Raw genomic sequence first — 16,271 nt, 5'->3', positions numbered from 1 at the left:
CTGGGCTACCCCTGACATATTTGCTAGCATACATGTGTCAATAAATGTATACACATGTATATGCATACACAAATTTATATGTATACAATCACATGAGTACCTGCCAATAAAATGCAACTGGTACTTCATGAAATGACTTGACAATTAATTACAATAAGGTTAATATAGAGTTTATTCATTCTTATCTATGGATCATGTCGTGTCCCTGCTCAGAGAAGATAATATACACATAAACACTGAACATGCTGTGAGTCTAACTGCTTTACAGTCAGGCAACACCACACACGGTGGGTTAACATTTAACATATAGAAGCCAAACTCTGCTATTCATAAAACCCTATAAACACTGCACAGGAGATTGTAACAACAATTAGGCTTGAAATTTGATGTCATGTAGTGTTTTTAAGGCTTGCTGTGTGGAATAGGAACAAAAGGCAAACAAAAGGAATGATTGTTCATGAAAACCTCAACAATCTCACAGTGACACCAAGGCTCCAGCATGTCTGCTTGAATATTTTTAGAATTCAGCTCAAATCTCAGAATAAGGGCTGCCACACTCTGCTGGGCATCAGTGGTGTGTGTTTCAGTGGGTGTGTATGTGGGTGGATATGTATGTGTGCTTCTGCACATTGTGCAAATGTATTTAAATACTTTCTCTTCCTCTCTGTCAGGCTTTGAACTCCATAAAAAGTAAACATCCAAGACTGGAATCATTATGCCTGTCTCCATCCAAACATGAAGATGATCTGATAAACAGAACACTCAGATCTGTCACTCATGAACCACCTCCCCCCCACCCCAAGGCATGCAGGGTTGAAATGGGGGTTTGGATGAGTTCACTGAGGTGGGATTGGTTTCTCATCATTGAGGTGTCATCGCTACATGAAAATAGACCACACATGAAAATAGACCACAGTAAATCTGCAGAGATTCTCTATGTTCACAAAAAACAAAAAAAAAAGGCTTTTCTGTGTCTATGTCAGAATAGAATTCAGAGTACCATGATGTCTATATTGTGCCTAATAAGTCTGTGCTTTGAATGCAATGTTTTGTGCAATGTGCAAATTTTCAAATTTGTGCCCTCATTATGTTGTGTGTCTGATATCTTGCTGTAAGTTTTCACCTTAAACATTGTGCCCTTTTTAACGACACTGTTTACAGCCATGGCCTTGTTGTATGAAGTCAAGTTCTTCAGCATTCTGGCAATGTTTGTATATGCATGATGTGTGTTAGTGTACTAGGGTGACACAGGCCTGTATATAGGGTGCATCTGAATCAACTGACAGTGTGTGGTCATATTCTTGAATATCATTCTAGATGCAGTGATTGGTCACAGCTGATCTGTACGACTATATATATATGTGTGTTTGTGTGTGTGTGTGTGTGTGTGTGTTTGTAGGGGTGGGTGGATGACAATGTGGCTTCTATCTGTGTACACAAAGGGCACTTTTTCTTTAAGGTGGTGAGGAGTGGAAGGATCTTGACAAGTATTGCATGATTAATGTGTGTCTGCCCACTGCCGCCTCTATGTCTTTCTCTTGGCCATGCTGGACCGCAGCATGAGCGTGCACTCTTGGGAGACCTCAGGGTTGTCAATCATCTGCTGCCACAGCTGCTGCTCCTCCCCGTATGAATCATTCCAGTCCACCTCCTTCCCATAGCTCAGCCCTGCAGATCAGAACCTGTAGTCAGCGCCCAGCCGCCTTTTGCGTGCAGGAAACGCAGCCACTTTCTGTTTGTCAGTGAATGACAGAGGCAAAATACTAATGAAAGAATCTATTCAGAAGCAAGAGGCTAAAAAAAAGCCCCTCCAAACATCTTGTGCCACACTGACCCTGCCAGTCTGGATTATGGATGGATTATTTCATGCTTCATTAATGGATGTTATTCAACATGCTATTTCATAGAGTGAATGGATAAAGGGGTATGGGAATCTTTGGACTCACAAGATGTAGTTAGTTGGAGCCATTTCACAGGTAAATGACTAGTGAAAAATTCATCACCTTTGTCAGCTCTGTAGATGCCAGTACATTGTGGGCTCCAGGCAGTTTGATTTAATTGGGTACTGTATTAAAACTTCACTGATTTAGTACATATTTTACATCAATCGAGCAACACCTGGTAGAACAGGTAGTGTAATGCTAGTAAGACCAAGGTCATGGGTTTGATCCCATGGACTACAACTACTATCATTTTGCTAAATCTTTAAGTTGCTCTGTATAAGAGTGTATGCCAAGTCCCGTGAAGAGGCTCATGGAAAATGGCCCTGGAACTAGCTCAAAAGCTTGCAGAATGTGCTTTGTCTTTGGTGTTACAGTGAAAAATGTAGAGCTTCACATTTTATACTCTTACATTCCAAGCTAATACACACAAAAAGACAAGTGTTTCTAGACTCTCATTCCTTTTCAAAATACACACCTTTCAGTGTTACTAAATCATTCACAGTAAATGGTGAATACATGCTATAAGTTTTGAACACTGAAAAGCATACTGCATAACAAAATAGTAAGCCTGGATATTAAAAAATAATGAATGTTTGGATGTGGAGGCTGGAGACAAAGTAGGACAGAAAGAGAAGAAAACCCGCATACAAGAGAAAGACTGACCAGTCCCAGCTCCTAGACGGACTCCCCCGAGGAAGACGTTGCTGGCGAGAGGCTCCTTGTCCCAGACGGTGAGCTCCAGACAAACGCTGTCCAGGTCACTGTGCTGCAGGCCACAGTAGGTGAAGGTGTGGTTCCAGCGCGGGTTCACTGAGCGTCGCACTACCGCGGTCTTGTGCTTCGTGCTCTTCTTGTCATCAGGCAGCAAGTATCTACAGTCATGGCCAAAAGTTTTGAGACTGGTACAAATTTTGATTTTCACAAAGTTTACTGCCTCAGTTTTTGTTTGTCAAATATTTATATGGTATAGTGAACTACAGTTATAAGCATTTCATAAGTTTTTTTAAGTTTAAGCAAATACTTAATCATCCAGTTTAAGCAAATACTTAATATTTACAGCATTGACCCTTCTTTTTGAGGACTTCTGCAATTCACGTTGGCATGCGGGATATCAGCTTCTGGGCAAAATCTTGAATGATGGCAACCCATTCTTGCCTGATCAGTGCTTGGAGTCGATCACACCCTCTTTTTGAGGATTGGCCACAGGTTCTCAATGGGTTGGAGATCTGGGGAGTTTCCTGGCCATGGACCCAAACTTTCAATGATTTGTTCATCGAGCCACTTGGTTATCACCATCACGCTGGAAAAAGCATTGTTCATCACCAAACTGTTCCTGGATCAATGGGAAAAGTTGTTTTTGGAGGATCTTTTGATACCATTCCTTATTCATGGCAGTGTTCTTAGGCAATGTTTTGAGCAAACTCACTCCCTTGGATGAGGGCTTGCTCGGGAAGGCAGGTGTGAGTGCATCTGAACGCACAGTGAGGTGAAGGTTTTTGGAGGCTGGCAAGAAGGGCAGCAAAGAAGCCGCTTCTCTCCAAGAAAAACAACATCAAGGACAGACTGACATTCTGCAAGAAGTATGGGGATTGGATTGCAGAGGACTGGAGTAAAGTTATTTTCTCTGATGAAGCCCCCATCAGACTGTTTGGGACATCTGGACAAATGATTGTCCGGAGAAGAAAAGGTGTGCGCTACCATGAGTCCTGTGTCATGTCATCAGTGAGGCATCTTGAGACCATTCATGTGTAGGCTTGCTTCTCATCCAAGGGCACTCTCTCCATTTGCCTAAAAGCACTGCCATAAATAAGGAATTGTATCAAAACATCCTCCTAGAGCAACTTCTTCCAAGGATCCAGGAGCAATTTTGTGGTGAACAATACTTTTTCCATCATGACGGAGCACCATGTCACAAGGCAAAAGTGATAACCGAGTGGCTTGTTGAACAAAACATTGAAATTTTGGGTCCATGGCCAGGAAACTCCCCAGATCTCAATCCCATTCAGAACCTGTGGTCTATCCTCAAAAACAGGATAGACAAACAAAAACACAGAAACTGTGATCAACTCCAAGCACTGATTAGGCGTGTTTAACGTTGTTACTATGTGTGAGTGCCACCATTGTCTTTTATGTTATTCGTTAATAAACGTTTCACCACGTCTGTGCACCCTGTGCATCCTGTGCATCCTGCCCGGTGCCCTGCGGCACTCGGGCCAACGTTACAAGTGTGTGTGTTGTTGGGTGTTTGCATTTACCCTTTGACAAAAGGGTCAGAGGACCCTGATTTGACAGCTGTCAGGTTTTTGGCTTCTTTAACCAACAGCTCCACCATTCCTCCTTTTGGGAGAGTGATGTTCTTTTTCCCTTTCAGAAATCCCCTTTTCACTGATAGATAGATAGAACAGTGGAGAACAGTGTTTTCTATAGTGATATGACTTCAAGACACTGAGTTAATAAGAATATTTCACTATAATACCTTGTATTTGGTCCAGTGGAAGTGAGAGGTTCCTCTCTGCAGGAATGTACTTGAGAACCACGGTGAGCTCTCCCTTATACTGCATCATAGAGTCTGCAGAGCACTCGGTCTGCAGGAGCCCATCATCAGAGGACACATGATTACCAGCATATTATGAGGGGGAAGGGGGGGGAGGGTTGGTTATGCATGTCTCACCCTGGGCTGCAGGGAGAACCACTCCTCTATCTGAGTGTCAAACTCCCAAGAGTCAAAGGTCAACTCTGTCTCTCCCAGGAAGCTGTTGTGTCCGAAGCGGTCATGATGCCACACGGACACCTGCAGAGTACGCGTCTCCAGCTGGGAGTGACTCACCACATACTACAGAGAGAGAGTGTTATACACACAGAGACAATTCCAAAAGCGCGAGCGAGCACGCACGCACGCACACGCACAGTCTCTCACCCTTAGGTTTTCATTGAATACTGGGTTCGTGGTGTTGATTTTTATGCTGGTTTTGCGTTTGCTCTGTCGGGATTTGTCTGGTAGGAGATATGTTTTAACATAGCTGCAAAATACACACAGACAAACATACATAAACACACACGCACACACACACACACAGTTAGGACTCAACATTATTACATACCTAATATTCTATTTTCAGTATTGACCACTAAAACCCACCATCTAAAGGCCCAGTCACGAACACAACGGCATGCAGTCAAATTAATACTGCAACAACAGAGGCTGTGAAGCCCCATCAGTACTTCAGAGCCGTGCCCACAGAACTGCACACAGCTGTGAGGATTGTGCTTTGTGATGGTATACTCAGAGCCAGTGTTAAAAGCTGGGCTCTTTTAGCAACTCCTGACTGGGGCTTTAAATGAGCTGTGACTATGCTAAATCAAAGACTTAGTGAAATATTTAACCATCTCTACATATTATGTGCACAGTATAAGTTATGTGTTTGTGCACATGCCTATGTATGGGCATGTTTTGTGTGTGTGTGTGTGTGTGTGTATTTGCATGTGTACTTGTAGGCCCTTACGGGTCAGTGCGCTGTCTCCTCTCATCACCGGTTGCTAGGCAGCGACATTCGCGCACTAGAATGTTGAGTGCTCCTGTTTTATAGCTGTAGGAGACGGTGAGCAGGATCTCTCCGGAAACATGCGCGTTGCCATAGTCACCTGTCTCACTGTACACGCTCATCATACTGTTCAGACTGCTCTGCAGAGTGTATTACAACATCTCATCATTATGTGTTTTGTCATGCATTTTCAGGACCAGCAAAATGGTCCTGGCTGTGCTGAGGGCGTTTTATAAAATCTACACTATGCTTTGAAAAGTTTAGGCTTTGAAAATGTTTTATTGCTTATACAAAGGTACCTACACTTACAACACAAATGTGGCATATGTATGTACATACAGTGTGTGTGTGTGTGTGTGTGTGTGTGTGTGTGTGTGTGTGTGTTTTTGTGCGTGCGTGTGTGTGTGTTTGTGCGCGCGCGCATGTGTGTTACAGACAGAGACAGCTGTGATATACAGCAAGCAAACGAGCAAACGTAGGCACACCCACACGAGAGCACTCACAGTCTCGGCATCCAAGTTGGGCACATTAAGGTAGCCCCACTTTCGCTCCGAGCCTGGAGTGGAAGACTGGGAGAAGGCAGACAGAGCAGAGCGAAAGAAAGGAGTGAGGGACGGACTGAAAGAGCAGTAGGAGCGCAGGAAGTGATCAAAAGGAGAGTAAAAGAAAGATGGTCTGCTGTTGTGGAGAATGTCCCAACACCCTTTTAGACCAGGATATCTCCTTTTTCTATTAAACAGCTTGTTTATCTGATGGTCTCCCTTCGTCTCTCTGTGCAGTAAAAGCTCTCCTTTAACAATCTACCTTTGTCTTCTACCCAGGTACATTTCATTCCCTGCAGTATAATGACTCATTTAGCATTTATAGACTATGTGCTATGAGATACTTCACAATCCCTTCAAAGAGCCCACCTGTGCTTTTTTTTTCTGTTTTAAATTAACTTTTAATTAAGTCTTTCTGTATTCATATGCCAGATGTGTGTGTGCTGTTGTGTGTATATGTGTGTGCACGCTCCGTGTTTGTTCTTTGTGTATGTGCTGTCCCTGTGTGTGTGTGCTCTGTCTGTGCTCTATCTGTTTAAGTGTCTGTTGAAGAAAAAAATGAAAAGGTGTGCTTATCTATGTGTGTGTCTCCCAAGATGGAAAACAAGAAAGCTTGTCTTGTGTTAGATATTGACGGAGCAGAAATATCTAACATATATAAGGTATACACACACACAGAGATACACCTGTATCCAAATGATGTAAGCATACATTCAAAAATAAAGTTTACATTTATATTAGCTAAACATAGAACACACACAGCTAAACACAGTAATAAATGTATCTGTATGTTTGTGCACATGTGTGTGTGCACGTGTGTGATTGTGTGAGTGTGTGATTGCAAAAGAGGCAGTACCACAGACTGAGCACTGCAGACACTGCGGGTGGTTGTATAATGGGCAGACATCAGGCCATCAATGTCTTCATCTGAGTCCTACAATACAAGCACAAATGTCATCAAACACTATGTGAGGGCCTTAGCCACTCCCATTAACCTGGCAATTATGATTATCAAGCAATTATAGTGCAGCCTAAGTAAGCCCTATCCAATCACAAGTATCCCTTACTACTTATTAGAATAAAGAAAGCAATCCTCCTGAGCTGCCATTTAGAGTAAATGGCTGAAGAACCTATTAGTACTGTATGGGATGACAACATACTGCATCATTGAGTCCTGGAACTGAACGAGAGCGGCCAGGCAGAGGGTCATTATTAAACCCCTCCCCTGGATTACTGAGGTCAACTTCAGAGCGACTGCGATCTGGCACAGAGAGAGAGACAGACAGACAGGGAGAAAGTGAGACAGACATTATGATTATGATCTATCCTACATAATTATACATAGCCTCTTAGCAATTAAAAATCAACATTTGTCTTTGTGTGCCCCTTGTTGTATATTATCATCAGAGTTGGTTGTGATGCTTGCTATGGAGATACCTGATGAAAGAGAAGCTCTGGACACAGCGATAGAAGGTGTGACTGAGTCTGATCGGTTCTGCCCACTGCCAATTTTGTCAGGAATACTGTCACTGCTGTGAAGACTCAATACACTCTCAGCCCCATCAGGCTACACGCACACGCACACGCACACGCACACGCACACACACACGCACGCGCGTTAAAAAAACATCCTGTAAATACTAGCGTGCTCTGTACTGCACAAGCACCAATGTCCGGGTGAGTGTGATTATATTAGTGTGTGTGTGTGTGTGTGTGTGTGTGTGTTGTAGGTGTGTGTGGGAGGGTGGTTACCCTTTTCCTCCCTTCTGCCTGGTGCGGTGATCGGCCTCCTTGTGAGCGCATGTTATTGGGTGTGGTCGGTAACCCTGATGACTCTACAGCTAGGACTCTGATCCCAAGAGACACAAACAGCTTCAAAAACAGATTACATTACACATCATAATCAAACAGACATGAGTCATAAAGACCTGTATTTCACAATACTGGTAGGGCTTCATTTCAATTCAATTCGAAATTCCAATCAATTTTATTTTATGAACTCAAACCAGAATTACAGGAATCCAGCCCTTGACCCCTGAATAGCTAGCCAGAGAACTACCTTGGGGCATACAGACAAACCCACAAGATGAGTCAGACTCAGAAGGGAAACCCTTCCACCTTTGGGCAACACTAGATAGTAATATTCATAATCAAATGAGATCAATGAAAGCAGACGTGGGGAGGGGAGGGGAGATTTGGACCCTGGTTGGTACATGATCCCTGGACATCCGGTAGTCAAGATATCTGGAGGGGCCACACCAGGTAGCATGCCTCTGTCCTGCACCTGTATCACAGCAGGAAGCAGGAGCGCAGGTACGAGGCAAAATACTAGATTGCTCCACTTTTTGAATGCAATATGCACTGCAATATATTTAAAACTTACTGGTGAACACATAATATGACAATTACAGATTAGTCTCCTTCGTTTTGAAAAAGTATTCATGTTTGTTGGAGCATCCAAATAATCCCCACAGACAGAATTCTCATCTGGAACAGCAGGGACTGGTAAAGTTTAGGATTTAGTGATTTGTTAGAGGCCTCATTTACATGTTTCTGCAAACAGTGCATTTTCTGCATACATTAACAAACTATACACTCCAGAGTAACGATCACAATTTCAACAGATGTTAGAACAGGGGTGAACTTTGGGCTGGAGTTTTGCTCAGCCTCTGTATATGAGAGGAGCCAGCCCCCTACCAAAAGATGGAGAGAGAAAGGGGCAAAAAAGACAGTAAGCTGAGAGGAGACAGTTAGAAGGGGTGAAAATGAAGGAGGAAGGGTGGAGTCTCAGGCATTGTTTTTCTCCCAAAAACGGGCTACTCCGTATCTCCACACAGTGCATCTCTATCCTGGAGTCCCCCTGCACTGCACTGCAGGTTTTAGCTTTTTCAATGTTCCCGACGCTCATCATCCCGACATTCATCAGCTGTTTGTTTCTTTGTGGCGCAAGTATATTCCCTCACCCTTTTCTCTTGCCCAAATTTCTCCCCACACTCTTCTCAGACTGTGGCGTGGCCGACTGTTCAGACTGGGGTGTAGTTGGGCGCTCGGTTTGGGTTGGAGCCAGCTGGTCCAGCCCGGATGGGCCAAGCGTCCTTTGACCAGAGTGGCCATCTCCAAACAAAAGCAGACATTCGCAAAATGAGGAAACTGTAATAAACCCATGTGAAATACGCAATGATCATACACAGGAACGAAGAGTATTACTGAAACAAGTCTGGTCATTCTCACCTGGCTGGATGCTGAGAATGGACTGTTTGACCACGTCACTGCTGGGGCCTGTCCTGTGGTCATAGCGTTTGGCTCGTTCCTCAAGAAACCACTCTCCTGTGACCACCTTCAGCTCTCTGAAAGAAACCCATCACACCCAGCTCAACCCCTAATGAAACAGGGTGGTGTTTCCTGGTGAATCGAATGAATTCTGCACTGGGCAGGGTGGCGACTCACGCGGTCTTGGCGCAGATGGCACACATGCTGCGGCTGCTGCTGGGTGAGACAGTGGTGCACAGGCTGCAGACGCGGCGCTGACACTCAACACACACACTGCCCCTGTGCAGGACGAGACCAAGAGCGCGCAGACACACGCCACACTCACGCTGCGCTGCCTCGCCACGCCGGCCCGCACGCCTCAGCTCTAATAGCTCATTCTTCAGTTTTCTGCAGAGAGGGAGAGACCACTCACTGTTCACACGAAAGTCTGCCAACGCTAGCGGGACTGGTACTGTAAAAGACTGGGCATACCACAGTGGCCAAGGTGTGATGTTCTGATGGTTTAATTCAATTTTTATGAGCCATATTGTACACTCCACATTATTTTGTATCTGCAGAATATGAAAATCCTCAAATAGTTTTTGAACTATACAATTATAGTTTTATTTAGTAAAAGTATTAAGATAAACATTTTCATTCACATGCTTTCCATGATTAATTCTCATCAGGTTTCACAGTGAGGCAGACACTACAAGAGGAGAGAGGAGCTACCTTATGCGCTTCTCCTCCCGCTTGCGAAGTTTCTCATCTTTTTGTAGGACACTGAGGATCATCTCCCTCTCATGCTCCAGGAGGAAGGACAGGTTGAGGGCTTCCGTCATCTTCGCCATGACAATGAAGATGTCCAATCACGGCACTTAAGCAGCGAGGACCCGTAGAATCAGATCAGCCAAAGCATGTGGCAAGTAAAAGCAAACTTTTAATGCATGCCATTAGAGTCTTCAGCGTGGAATGTCACGCCACTTCATGTCATGTGACTCATTCTGGAGCTTCTGCCACTGGTCTGTTGAGTGTTTTGGTCCTTTATCCCAGTGCACTTTTACCTGTATAAGTCTGTAGCCATTCTATTCAATCAGAAATAATCTGTTAGTACATAACCTGGATCAAAAAATAGATCAATCACAACATTTCTTTGAAGTGCTGTCATTTCTAAGTGCAAACCCTGTTACACGGTCTCTACAGGTTTGAGAATAAAGGGAAACAGGAGTAGAGCTGAACTTTAGCACCACCAAGCTAATAGTCAGTGAACTACACACCAAAAAGCCCCACCTTATGCAACTACACAAGTTTAATTTGTGAGATCACAAGCAATGTTCAGAGTAAGTGTGTGTATTTTCATGCATCTATACACAACCATCCTTCTGTAAAATGGCCTTACCTTCCTTAAATATTCTAATCTTAAATATCCTAAATGTATTTATTCAGTGAGTGATAGTCAACAACTGACTGAGTGAGGCAGTGTGGATGGCATAGAAGCATATCCGTACTGACAGGAACACAGCCAGAAAGATTCCATTGGACAATATAGATTTAAGTTTCCTATTTTATGCTCTAAATTGTGAATTGATTTGAAAGAACTATTTAATCCAGTTGTCTGATGTCAGTGCTAGGAATGGGGCTTATACTGAGGTTAGACTGTTCATGTATATCGATGTTTGTGTGTGTTTTGTTCGTTTTATAAACCATGTTGTTGTAATGGGAGATGTCACTCTTGTTGTGTCTGTCTCAAGAGGCCCTCAGCATAATCATGTCACTGCTGCTGTTCACATCATCACACACATCAGCAAAAGCACCCACTCATGTTCTCTCTCACACACACCCACACACACACACACACACACACACACATACACACAGTCTCCGTACCTCTCAGAGGTGATGGTATAGTTAGAATTGATGTGACAAATTGCCATTAGCTTCTGTGTGTGTGAGTGTGTGTGCGTGTATGTTGAAGTGCCTGTCACATTTAGTTTCTCGCTCACTAGGAGGATGTGAAGCAAAAGTAATATGGATTTAACACACAATCATTGCTATGCACACACACACACACACACACACACACACACACACACACACACACACACAGAGAAAATAAGGAGATGCAGAGATAAAGGGTATCAGAGCAACCTGTAATTGACTGCATTCTGCCTGCAACTACATCATCTGGAGTTAGTTGTGATTTAGGTGCGTATTAGCGATATCAAATACTGAATAAAATAAGTAAATGTTCCTGTACGTAACTGCTGTTGGGCCACAATGAACAATCTCCACGGTTACACAAAGTATGCTGTCTTACTTGCCCCCACCTTGTGTACACACGCACACACCTGCATATGTACACAGTGCCCTGGGCAAACGCAAACACACACACGCATGCACATGAATCATCTCCTTACCGCTCAGATGTTACTTAACACAAGCCCACATGCCAGATAGATGCACAATAATTATGGGAGAACAATTAGCATTGACATACCAACTGTTAGCACCCTGATTTCAATAGCACTTAGGCTTCTTGTGAAGCAGATGAAAAAGAGGATGAAGGAGGTGACAAATATCACAAGGTTTATGGGAAATGTAGTTAAATGCCAAAACCTCCACAAAGGGGGTCAGTGAGCTTATCTTTTCTTGTGTACACGTTCACCACAAAATGCAAGGCATTATGGACATGAGGTTCATGAATCTTTAATATGACTCTGTAGAGGCTATATTACCACGACTTAAAAAAAACACCACAGAAAAACGGTCCCGTGAAACGAAGATTAGCATAGCACTATTAGGTATGCATTGTTGTGCAATATCTCCCAACTCATATATGTAACATACACATGTGTGCACATGCATATATAGGTTGCCATAACACTCTGGGCCAACATACTCCCATTCCAGCTGCAATTACTTGAATCTTTAATGCAAGACTCAAAGACACACACACAAAAATCAGTGTAACATGTCAGAGGAGCCACAGGAAAAAGGCATGGAATGATAAAGAAGCTTCTTGTGACCCAAGTTGCCAGACAGCAGGGGTTCAGTTCCAGGCAGATCATTAGGAAGTATGTCAGGATATAACACAAGTCAAGACTTGAGAACTCTTACAGGTGAGACGGTCAGCATCCTTATTTCACTTTCGCTAAATCTGCTTCCTTACTCCCACTGCACTACAGAAAACACAGATCCCTACACATACATAATAATTACCCTGGTTTTTTGCTGGACCGTTACAGCCAGAATCAACAGAACAGAATAGCACACACATAAACCCCTACAATGACACATTCTTCAGTTAACATGATTTACTATAATATTGATTGGCCAATAACCACTGGGATTTCTGATCCATGTCAACAGAATGACAACCCGTTTTGTCTCCCTAGTACCACTATCTGGTCAATTTAGTACAAAACTACTCATATCTATTTTCAGTTACATAAACTCTCTCTCTCACACAAACACACACCTTGTTAGGCTGCACATATTCAGAGTACAACACCCATTAATGGTTCTATAAGAAACTTTCAAGTGACTTCCATTCACTTCACATCTGTTTTGGATGTTTCATTAGATACAGGGACATGGCTTCATGTTCCATTAGAATAAGTGGATCAGTTTTAGTACCAGAATTCATGATCACAACCTAAATGTTTAGAGATCAAATTGAAACCAAAATAATAAGCAGTAGCATTTTTTTTCAATCATCCAAGGTTACTGAAATAGTAAACACACTGGAAGTATTACATGTAGGCTATATAATAAATAACAAATGTTTCTTCTCACATTTCCATTAATATCATAGTTCATAGATAATAAATAACAGGTAAAACAGTACTTGAAAAACCTATTTTAATGAATGGATACAGTATATCCTGCTTCTAATGTAATGCTGAAAATTCCAGGCTCATTTTCAAAATCCTTTCTGTATGTAAATAGTCTGTATTTGTATTGTCACACACACACACATCGAGACAACAATGTTTCACTCTTCCTGAAGTTAGTACTATTATATCATAGCAGTATATGGTGAAGGCTGGCAGAATTACAGAGTAAATTAAAGCAATTAAGAGATGTGTGCTCAAAGGGTGAAACCCAAGCCAGAGTTTTGTGTGGCTGCATGATCAGTCCTTATATTCTTAACACTATAGTTTCTAAGTCTTCCAAAAGCTTGTGGCCATATTGATTTTAAAACTACCCTACTGTCCCACTATAGTGCACAGGTTACTCCTGGCCTAATTCATATAGAGGGAGTGAAATGGAGTGGGGGAATATGAAATATGAATTACTGCAGTGTTTCCTGTTTATTTTAAAAGCCCCAATTTCCCCAGATCAAGATGTACTCCTTAAACAGAACTAACTGAAGATTGATGTAAGGGATCAAGGCAGGCACATGTTGAAGAATTAAATATATTTGTGATTTAGGAAAAACAAATCACACACACACACACACACACACACACACACACACACACAAAGAAATCACACACAAACCCATTCTCAGACTACAGTGATGCAGTCTCTCTTCTGCCTTAACTCGACTGGTTGGTTTATCTGAGGCCCAAGCCACATCCAAAAGAGTAATCTAATGTGTTTGGTGTTTTCAAAGCAGAAAGCAGTCTAATTGCCATCACAAACAGACAGCACTCATGCCAACGCCAGACTTGAATTCAGGATGATGAAGAGTACACCCACACACCTATCCACACCCACCTACACAGGACCTGAACAAATACCAAATTCCTACCTGTAAAATTCCACATAATCAATAATAACATTCCTGCGGGATGGTAAAGGGTGTCTTGTGAGACTGTGAGAGTGTCTGTGAAAAAGACAGTAGCATGACTTGCTAAGCATTTGAACTCATTTATGTCATCTCCCTCTAACCTGATTAGCTGCGTGATTAACTCTCAGGTCTGGATATTCAGATCACCATAACACATGACAAGAGAGAGGGTATATATGTTAGTGTACAGACCCACAGAGCAGTAGCAGTATATTTGTTTCATTTAGACCAAAGTTGAAAAAAAAAAGAAAGAGTTCATACAACCTAAATATGTGTACTGCAGCATATAAACATGTTACTGACAGAAAGAAGTGAAGAAATGAAGTGCACAGCACAGACATCAGACAACTTAACCAAACTGGGCTTAATTGTGGAACGCTCTTCCACTCCACTCCAAATCGATCACTAGTAATTTTATTTCTAAACTGACTGTATGTAAGCCACATCACTTAATAGATTAAATTATAAATGTCATAAATCCCAGTAGTGCAGCCCCTAATTTATATCACCGTTGCTATTCCAAATGAAGACATCCTAACTAGCCTAAATGTCCCTTTATCCTCTAATTGCTACACTACACAACGCCTGTGCACAATAGACTTTCTTCTGTAAAACCAGAGATTAATTATGTGCTTCTGAATGTAATTTTTAACAAAAAGAACCGGGGGGAAAAGGAAAAAGAAAGAAAGAATGTCTGCTGCATTGCACCTGTTCAAACAGCTGGCACGGGGATGTGTTCTCACATCCTCGCTGGTGGGAAAGACCAGGACTAGCTGTCTCTCTTGTAAGAGACATAGCTTAGGACCATTTTTGAAGCTACTGTACCTACTTCCAGTTTGACTATATTGGAATATTCTCATAAACGGTATGGAACAAAATAGTACATGATAGGTTGCTTCAGACAGACCAGAAACATAAAACACTAGAGTTGAAAGCTTTATTATCGCTGTTCTAAAAAACAAACAAACAAATAAACAACATAAACGACTGTCGACTAACGCCGGTGTCACCCTCCTCACACCGCCGTTGTCTTCTGTTCAGTCGCGATGCCAGTCGTATGGTTTACACTAATTAAACGAATGCAAATACAGAGATCTAGGAAAATAAAACAAAACAAAACAAAAAATCCTACCTGACACTGCGTCTCGTTATGGCGTGGTTCGGGGATACACAGCCAAAGGGGTAGCGATTACCGTGCAGTGAAGTGGCATATTCCAGCGTGGCAGAGTCACAGCCGCTCTGGGTACTGTGGGCCAGGGAGCTCGAGGCAACCCCCACATGCCGCGCGAGAAGGTCCGCGCGGGGGCGTGGCTTGGGCCACACGCGCGCTACACTCGGTAGAGACGGCTGGAATCCCCACTATGCGCGCGTCCACATTTTGCACGGACGTGCGTATCTACGGCGCCGCAGACACAGCGGTTGAACTACAGTAATGGGGTGTTTAAAAATACAGCTACTCACACCTTCAGAAAATACTCAATATTTATAGTGTAAAGGTAATATATATATCACAAAATTATGCAATTTTTATATATACCAAATTAAAATATGTCTTGAAATATAGTGGAGCTGCACTATATTGTACTGCTTCGGCCTCGATGTCCGAATGCGACAGAAATGTCCGAAATGCGACAGCGTAACATAACGCTCAAAAGCTTCTATGTGACCACGTCCCCTCGTTTCACTTTTGTCTATATGTCGCCATCTGCTGTTCACTTTGAGTAAAAGTTCTGCCTGATGCACTGTTCCTCATAAACTGATTATAGTACTGAAATTTGCAACAACGGCGGGAAAAAAAAAAAAAAAACACAATACAAAAATTTCATTTTGGTTTATCTGGGGGGGGGGGGAGCTAGATATGTATGTAAGTGTAGGGTCTGTGTGTGTGTTATTGATACAGAACATAATTAATTAGGATGTGTGGTAAGCAGAGCATTTTGGCTCTGCTCAGTCTTTTTTGGCCCAAGGTACGACGGATGCACAACCTGCTCAGATGTGACAGAGAACAAGGACCTAGAACACACAGAGAAGAAGTTAGTGGTCTTTAATAAAAACCTTTGCTGTTTACTTAGACTACTGCAGGGTATGTGTGTGTGTGTGTGTGTGTGTGTGTGTGTGTGTTTCTTCTCTTACCTGCAGTTTGCAAAAGATGTTTGATGTAATTATCCGTAGCCATGTCCAGGGGTGTTTTGTCTTCTGA

The 16,271-nt window shown here is 42.7% G+C and overlaps 1 protein-coding gene across 5 annotated transcripts; it reads right to left on the bottom strand.

Annotated features, from left to right (window-relative positions):
• Positions 1–160: 160 nt before the first annotated feature.
• sytl5 (synaptotagmin-like 5) lies at positions 161–15,942 on the bottom strand. Of its 5 annotated transcripts, none has more exons than XM_027031061.3 (17): positions 15,204–15,937; positions 10,009–10,361; positions 9,475–9,684; positions 9,259–9,374; positions 8,991–9,141; positions 7,780–7,876; positions 7,465–7,594; positions 7,188–7,288; positions 6,884–6,961; positions 5,975–6,054; positions 5,447–5,620; positions 4,861–4,963; positions 4,615–4,776; positions 4,420–4,528; positions 4,199–4,328; positions 2,607–2,815; positions 161–1,668 (listed from the first exon to the last, which is right to left on the bottom strand). In XM_027031061.3, the coding sequence occupies exons 2-17, from the start codon at positions 10,125–10,127 to the stop codon at positions 1,526–1,528; spliced, it is 2,112 nt and encodes a 703-aa protein (XP_026886862.2). In that variant the 5' UTR covers positions 10,128–10,361; positions 15,204–15,937; the 3' UTR covers positions 161–1,525. The 5 variants fall into 5 exon arrangements, with proteins under 5 accessions (XP_026886862.2, XP_081576897.1, XP_026886863.2 ...); XM_081720771.1 differs by having other exon boundaries at positions 10,009–10,153; XM_027031062.3 differs by having other exon boundaries at positions 5,447–5,625; positions 5,989–6,054; positions 15,204–15,936.
• Positions 15,943–16,271: the final 329 nt, after the last annotated feature.

The sequence above is a fragment of the Electrophorus electricus genome, chromosome 9 (genome assembly GCF_041902795.1).
Source record: "Electrophorus electricus isolate QZ-2024a chromosome 9, ASM4190279v1, whole genome shotgun sequence".
In the NCBI taxonomy this organism is placed as follows: domain Eukaryota; kingdom Metazoa; phylum Chordata; class Actinopteri; order Gymnotiformes; family Gymnotidae; genus Electrophorus; species Electrophorus electricus.
The sequence above is the reverse complement of the archived record's forward strand: the minus strand, read 5'-3'. Positions and strand labels throughout refer to the sequence as shown.